The sequence below is a fragment of the Hydra vulgaris genome, chromosome 02, assembly GCF_038396675.1.
Source record: "Hydra vulgaris chromosome 02, alternate assembly HydraT2T_AEP".
NCBI lineage: Eukaryota > Metazoa > Cnidaria > Hydrozoa > Anthoathecata > Hydridae > Hydra > Hydra vulgaris.
This window is the reverse complement of record NC_088921.1, coordinates 49,584,626-49,593,465: the sequence shown is the minus strand read 5'-3', so window position 1 is coordinate 49,593,465 and position 8,840 is coordinate 49,584,626. Positions and strand designations below refer to the sequence as shown.

Below are 8,840 nucleotides of genomic sequence, written 5' to 3'. Positions count from 1 at the left end.
TATATATATATTATATATATATATATATATATATATATATATATATATATATATATATATATATATATATATATATATATATATATATATATATATATATATATAGAAAATCTCAACATTTAAGCTATAGAAAAGACTAATTTTTAACCTGGAGTAAAAAATGTTCAGTTTTAAAACATTAAAGTCAGTGTTAATTTCTTTTAATGTAGCCTCTAAATTTATTTTAGAGCTCTTGTATACCTGGAACATAAAGTAATTAAAAGCAGTCTTTTTGTGACATCTTTTCCCAAAAAGTACTCAAGCACTGCATTTTAAATGTTTTTGCATTGGTATAAATTTTAAAAAATATTACTTCATTGTACATCCTTTGAAGCAATCATGGCAACTCCAAGCTCATCTTTTTTTTGTCTTTACAAATAGGAAGAAGAGAGGAAGTGCATATCAAGTAGTTTGGTATCTTGCATCAAAAAATGATAACTCATTGCCATAACGCATAAGCAACCTGAGTCGATATCAGCCCAAGCTTCTTGGAGCATGATCTTTTGCTCTTGTTTTCTTTTTAGACATTGTGTGCCACATCCAGAATAGACTAGAGATGTTTACTTGAATTAAGATCTGGACTTTGCGCTGGCTATTCAAGTAACTCAATTTGCTTTTGGATGAAAAAATCTTTATCTTTCTTAGACGTATGTTTAGGGTCATTGTCTTGTTGGAAGATATAATGTTTTCCTAATTGTAGTTTTTAAGTTGAAGCAAAAAGATTTTTATTGAGAATGTTAACATAAACCTCAGAGTCCATAATTTCATCAATAAACTCCAATTTTCCAGTTCCGTTCCAAGCCATCGATCCCCATACCATAACATTGCTTCCACTAAATTTTACTGTGTCTCAAATACAACTGAGTGTAAATGCTTCACCTTTTTTTCTCTATACTTTTTGAGCTCCATTGGACTTCACAAGATTAAATTTAGACTCGTCTGTCCAAAAGACATTCCTCCTGAATGATACCGGCATATTTACATATTTTTTAGCAAATGCAAGCCTTCATTGTCGATGAATTTTTGAAAGCAATGGTTTCTTGTGTGGAACTCTTGCTTTGAATCTACTTTCTTTCAATCAATTTTGAATAGTACATGACCTCACTTGTAACCCAAAATCTTTCTCAAGGAGGCTTGACACTTTTGGTGCTGATAAAAAGCAGTTTTTAAATTACTAAAATTCGATAATCTTATTGCCTTGAAGAAAAAACTAAAAGATCTCATTGAAAAAAACAGTTTTATCAATATGTATTAAATGTTAAAGATTGATAATATTGATAACAATTAAAATAGAATAAAACAGTAATAAAAAAACAATAAAGAAATTTTTTTTCTGCATGAACTTAACTGTTGTGTAACTTACCGCTTCATCGTTTATTTTCTCTCTGTACTCAGCCTTTACTTTAACATTTCGGTCTTTCCCTTGTTGACAGTCAAGAGTAGACTGTGAAGATATAATAAAAGGAACTCCAGAATAGGAAAGATCTTTATCTTCAAATAAAACTTTATGATTTTTTTTTTGTCAATTCTATAAAACAAATAAATAAATATTGCCATTATATCTACAACAATTTATTTCAGAAAATGAAATAAAAAATATAATTTAATATATATTTATAAACCAAGATTGTAGGATATAGAAGGATATTAATCTATTATTTTATTTTTGTTTTAGTTTTTTATTTTTAAAAAATTATTTTAAAAAAGTAAATACTTCAAAATTTACTTTAGTTCTTAAAATTACAAATATTTACTTTAAAATTGTTTAACTTAATAAAATAGACTCTAGAAGTATAAAATAAAATATAAAAGTAAGAGAAAATTTCATCAAATATTGCACACTGTGTGCAATATTTGATGAAATTTTAGTTTTAAACAAACATTTCTATATGTAGTGAGAATGTGTCGTTCTTCAAGAGTTTCTTCAAAGGGATCTAAAGGTACTGTTGTTGATCCTGGTTCTGCACATAGTGAATAAATGAAAATTTTGAATAATAACTATATTTCAAAATTGAAAAAAATTAAAACTTGTTTATTATACCAAAAAATTAACTTCATAATTATTATTAATTTTTTTTGTAATTATTTTTCTACTTAATATTTGCCATATGTAAAATATAAATAAAAAAATTCATTAGTTCATGTCATAAATCAAATGCAAATAGAATGTAACTTAGAGCAAAGTTTCAAGTTTAAGTTAAACTTAAAGCCTGCATCAATTTTATATAAAAGCAAAAAACAAAATATATTAACTTTTAAATATATAAATTAGGTATATTATCAAAAAGTATCAATTCTTGATACTTAAAGAACATTTAAACAAAGTTAATTAAACAAAGTTAATAACATTTTATCTAATTTTTTTTAAGTAGTTTAACTTTATTTAAGTGCAAATTAGGCTTAAATGCACTTAATGACATTGATTAATGTATATTATTAATGTTAATAAATTGATGTCATCAATTGATGCCATATTATATTAATATATTTGTTCAAATATATTTACATTAAATATAAAATCTTACCAACAAAATCTTCTAGATCTAAGAAGAAGAAACAATCTCACAAACATTACAATCTCCCAAATTATTCTTGTCCATTTTAATTAACTTTTAAATTTTTTTGATAAATACAATTTAAATATCAATAAACAAATATTGGTAAATATCCAAAGAACAAGCTTCGTACGAAATTTTTGATTTCAAAAGCATGGTGAAAAGCTTTTCGGACGGTGTTAAGACGATTTTTGCGTCATATTTGATATCAATAAATTTTTCCGTAGTCAGTAAATTTTAAAATCTATGGCACCTCCTTTTGGTGCATGCTAAAGATCGCTTACCCGCTAAAACGTACGTAGTAGTTACAATTCTAAAAGCTATAACTGATAGCGCAACCTCGCTTGGGTTTTCAATGGAGGGAGGTGATCAATCAGGCGGAGGTGATATACTACTAGATTTCTCCCACACTCTTATTTTTTGGTATGCTCCATTGATAAGTAAACCCTATTGCTCCATTGATAAGTAGACCAAAAATTTCCTTTTATTTAAGCTCACATTCTTCATTATAGATTTTGTAGTGGTAAAATGGTATAACAGCTTTTATAATCAATCTATACTTAACCTAAGAAAAATGCCATTTAAATCAGTTTTTACAGTTGAGACTGTAGTTATGAAAGTAAAAATACCTTTGGTCTTACATGCAATTAATTTTATGAAAAAATTAAAGAAAATAAAAGTTATTTACAAAAAGCGTAAAAAATTTTTTAAAAATTTCTTTTTATGGCTTATAAAGTATATTATATATATTATTTAATAAATATGTATTATTATTATGTCTTTGTTATATCTTACTATATCTTTAATCCCATTATATTTTTGTTATTGGTTACTATTTGGTTTTTTCTATTGGTTTTCGTTTTGGTATTATTAAGGCAAAATTAAAACAATATTTTTAAAACTATTATTAGGCTATAACGTTTGTTTGAATTTAATTTTCTTTATTTTTACAATACTAAATTTTTGTAATTTTAGATTGAGTTTATATTTAAATTATAAAATATGAAGAATGCAAAAAGAAAGGGTGAAAACATCAAAACAACTGCCAAAAAACTAAAACTGCCTCAATATGCACAGCGTAAATTTGCATCAGTCATTCCTTCAAGCCCTAAGGCTACCTCCTCCTCACCGCAAAGTACAACTTTACTAAAGGTTGAAGACTTTATAGACTTTTTGTGTATGCGTGGATCCCCTATAATGCCTCAAGAGTTAGAGAAATTTGCAATACAAGAAAATTGTGTATGGGATGATAATTTTGAAGAACAAGAAAAACCACTAGGACTCATTAAATTTCCAGAAAAAAAAAGTGATGACTTCTGTTTCAGTGATAATCAAGTTTCACTTCTGAAAGCACCTGTGTTCTATGCAACTATTGAAGAATTAAACCATTTTTTTGATTTTGTTCAAAACAAGGTAGATAATGAAATGAAAGGTATTTTTTCAATAATCCCATCAGAAAACTTTATTGCGTTATCATATGCAGATGAAAAAATAAAATTTGTAACTAAGACAACACACGTTCATCGACTTAAAATAATGAATTGTGATAGCAGTGTCAAGCTTGAATGTATTAAAAGGCAGTTAGTTAAAGAAAACATAGTATTCAGTAACATACCAAAAATAGGATCATGTGAATTAGATTTGCCATTACTATGTGACACTGTTGAATTGTTTGGTGGTCTGGAAACTGCTAGTAATCTTCACTGGAAATCAATAGCAGATCATTTGAATATTCCTAAAAATGTTGGAAAAAGAATTTCAAAATTAGAAGATGTTTATTTAAAGTATGTTCTCCCATTTACAGTGCTACCTAGTTCTGAAAAGCTAAAGTTTTGTGAAATTGTTTCAGCAGATACACAGTTTTTTATAAGTTTACCAAATGAAATTGAAAATAAGAAGTCAATCTCTGTGAACAATTTTCAAAGAGTTGCTACTAATATTAAAAACATGTATTTGTGTAATGAATCTAGTTCTGAGGACATAGAAACTCTGTTTTGGAAGCATGTTTCTGATGGAAATAGGTAAGTATTAAGTTTTATTAAATTTTATATGATAAGAATTAAAAATAGTTAACAATTTGTTATTTTATAAAATGTTTTTTGAACTGTTTCTTAAAGAACATTTTTAAAAAAAGTTTCATAGGCTCATAGAAAATTTTCCTATAAGAGCTCAACAATTATAATTGCATATAAAAAATGGAAATACTTCTTTGGTCTATTTGCTTGGGTATTTATGTTTTAGGCATATAGCAGCACTTTCTGCAAGTATATGTTGTACACAAGTTCCATTATCAAGAAATGTCCCATCAAATACTACATTAAACCTTCAGGAAATGTATTCTGCAAAGGACTCTATATTAAAACATGTTGGAAAGATTAAAGGTTTACAACAAGTCTAGTCATATCATGTTTTACAGTAGCTAGTTTTAAATAATTTTTTATCAGTTTTATATTATCTAGCTTTTATTTTAACATTTAGATTTAACTGTTCCACGATTGCTTTATGAGAGTTTATTTTCAACTTCAAAATGGACTCTACAATCAAATCATTTTAACACTCTTTCGTATATTCGTTTTGGTTCTGATAAGATATGGTATGTTGTTCCGGTTAATTACACATCTCATTTTGAAGAAATTTTGTTTAAAATGAATGGTTGTTTGTTGGAACCTTCAGAATTAATTTTAAAAGGCATTCCAATTGTGCGTTGTTTACAAAAAGCTGGTCAGTATGTAGTTGTTAGTGGTGGTTGTTATTTTTTAACTATATCTACAGGCTATTGTTCATCCGAAATAGTTAACTTTGCAACAGATTCTTGGTTTACATCAAAATACTTCTGTACATGGGAGCCAAGTTTAAGTAACTGTTTGCCAATTAAAGTTTTACTGAGTTTTGTAAAAGATAATCTCAAAAATAATATACCAGGATATATTTCTGATATGTTTAGAGAAAAACTTTTTAAATTTAAAGAACTTTTAGAAATAACTCAAAAATCAGTCAGAAAAGCTGGAATTAGCAAAGGAAATTCCAGTTTAAAGTGGAAGGATATTGTTACTTGTCAAAGTTGTGGTGCGTTATGTTTTCCGTTCTATGGGCGTTTCAGGGAAAACAAAAAGATAGTTTTCTGCATTATTGAGACTTTGAATATGATTGAATCTGGAGAGCTGTCTGCATCAAATATTTTCTTTGAGTTGCTTGTTTCTATTTATGAAATTGAACGAATTTTACGACGTTTCAACAATTTAAATGATATTTAAACTTATAAAAAATATTCTGGTTATTTTTCGCCAAAGTTGAATTCTATTTAGTTATAATGTTCATTTAGATTGTGTTGATTTTTACTGTTTTTTTGTTTTTTTTTAAATTGCATAATGGCTGATTGTTTTTGTAACATCTAAAAGAAAGAAATTAAATGTTAGGAAAATATTTATTACCTTATAAAAAAAAAAACTTTTTTTTTTTTTTTACGATATTACTCGTAAATTGGTTATTTTAAAAGTTATGTCAAATGGGTATTAAACAAGGCATACTTTGATAAGGATTTTAAAATAATAATTTGGACCAAATTTAAATATTTCAATTTTACTTTAAATTTTATTTTAAAACACTTTTTTTTTCTTTTTATTAACTTTCAAGTCTTGAATATTTAAATTAAGTATTAAATACAAAATAATCTTTCAAAATTCTATATTTTCATTTTATCATTTAAGACTCAGAATGACCTATTTTTTTTAAAAATAATTTGTATAATACAAAGACCAGTCAGTTTTTTCAGGGTGCAAAAAGTAGCTCAAAACAAATAAAAATTCATCATAGACTTTTAAAAATCAAGTTTACTGATTATGCTATTATTTTTCCATCAAATTGTTTTGAATTATTGGAAATTTTTTTACAAAAAGTAAATATTTTAATTCTCAGATATCCTAAACATTTTTGACAAAAAACTCATCTGTGTTTTTTCTTATCAGATTTGATAATTTGATTTTTTAAATTTTTTTTTAAAAAGTTGTTAAAAATCTAATTAACTTAAAACTTGTACATTTTTCTATATATATATATATTTGTATATTTTGCTTGTATATTTTGTATTATATATATATATATTTATCTTTTATTGGCTCTGTATTTTATTTATTAAAATTCTACTTTGAACATTTTTAGAATAATCTAGTTAATCTGACACGGGGAAGAAGAGGGGGGATTTTTTTTGCAACGTCAAAATTTATAAACCTTTTTAGATAATTTTTGTTTGAATATTAGTCTTATTAGTGATTGCGGCTGATTTTTAGCGATCAGCTTAATTACCTTATAACAGAGATTTGTAAGAGCGTTAATTAAAAAGTTATTTTCTGATTATAAAGTTTATATATATTTTTAATTAATTTAAATAAAGTATTATAAGTCATACCCTAAAAGACATGCAGCCAGTAGCGTATCGAGGGGGTGGTCAACAGGGCTTTTCAACATTCCTTTTGAAGAGAATTACAAACAATGGCTACAAAATGAACCAATTCAATTTGTAATTGATAATAAGTAAAATCTACTCACTGCTTCAATTGATAAAGAAAACTCTGCTCCTATTTAACTGTAGTATCTAACAGGCCCCATGTGAATTTTGATACTTTAAGTTGTAAAACAAAGAAAAGAAGATTGACGTTATTAATTGCATTATATTCATCTTAAGAGCTATTGTTTGCATCAGGTTGTAGTTTGCGCTAAGATGGTAAAGAAAAAGAAGCTAAATCTATTTTATAATTATTAGAATATATTTGAAAAATAATTTTAAAATCAAAATTTTTATACTATTTTATACACAAAAAGGTTTAAGTTTTAGGTTCCTTTTTATATGGATTATGTAGTAGTTGCATGAAATATAAAATAGAGCTCTGGAACTGCATAAAAATACTTAAAATTAGCAATTGGGAATGTGTTAAATTGTTTAAATGCATAAAATAATTTTAAATCAGGCTGTCACATTAATATCTAGTTTATAAAATTGATGCTTTAAGAAAAGTTACTTAAGCTAGTAACTATGTAATATGAACCGTTGCCAATGCATTTCAGGTGTCACTATCAACCAAGTAAAAAATCTACCACTACATTTGTAGTGTAAAAATACTCAATGTGGTAATTATGGGAGTAATGCAATAAAGTTATTACTTTTACCAATTTTTTCATATTGGTTAAGATTAATAAAATATGTGGTTGCTAAGCAATTTAGGTATTCTTAGCAACCCGAAATTAAAACTAATGTCACCATTGAAACTGCAATCCTCAAATTAGTAAACAGGGCAAAAATGGTTCTTAAATCTATGTTATATGACGAGTTATTAGTTTTGTCCAGTAAAAGTGAATTCTGGCCCATGTGGACTGGTGTGTAACTTGCTATTTTGAAAAATATATAATTTTTATAATATATGATTATAAAAAGCCAGCAATGGATTTAAACAGAGTAAATACTCAACCGTTTTAAAAAATCGTCAATAATTTACACTTATTATGAACACAATAAGTCACAGAGATTATGGCGGCTTATTAGTCATAGTTGAAACTGATGAGATGACAAATGAAGATAATTTTCAAAAGTTTCTAAAAGTTAGTAAAGTAAACTGTGTTAATTTAAATTTAGAAAACTGCTGGAAAACATCTAGAGTGTCAGCAACGACAGGGGCGGATACAGCTTTTTTTATGTTTGAGATAGCTGACTTCTAGATATAGAGGGAACTCTAAAAATTTAAATGTTTATACTTATATTAAAAAAAATTGCTTTGCAAAAAATTGCGATGATTGAAGCCTGGTAACATAAAAGCCCTAAAATTTTACCTACACCTGCCTCAAACGTGAGAGCAACAAGTTGATAAAATATTTTTTTTACTATTCTCAACCAAACTTATATTCATCGAGAAATTTTAAATTTCATACAATAATATCTTAGCGTTCAACAATTATGGTCTTATAAAATTTGTAACCTCAAACCAAGGGGGTTTAAACTTGAATGGTCATAATTTTTGAATAAGTTGATTGCGAAGACGGAGATGTAACAAGTTACAAAAAAGCATCATACCGCAAGGAAGTTGTTGAAACAGGTTTTTTAAATTGTGTATTTATAATATATTTATGTATTTAAAAAAAGCCTGCAACGGGTTTGTAAATGAGTAAATACTCAACGACTTCAACAGGTTTTAAAAAATTGTCAATATTTGACACTTTTAAGGAAACAATAAGCCACAGAGATTATGGTGGCTTATT

The 8,840-nt window shown here is 26.4% G+C and overlaps 1 protein-coding gene across 1 annotated transcript; it reads left to right on the top strand.

The window, feature by feature from the left end:
• The first annotated feature begins 3,557 nt into the window (after positions 1–3,557).
• LOC105845795 (protein Jumonji) lies at positions 3,558–6,015 on the top strand. Its single transcript, XM_065791242.1, has 3 exons — positions 3,558–4,615; positions 4,836–4,975; positions 5,073–6,015. Exons 1-3 carry the CDS (start codon positions 3,597–3,599, stop codon positions 5,846–5,848), a joined length of 1,935 nt encoding a protein of 644 aa, XP_065647314.1. The 5' UTR covers positions 3,558–3,596; the 3' UTR covers positions 5,849–6,015.
• The last annotated feature ends 2,825 nt before the right edge of the window (positions 6,016–8,840 follow it).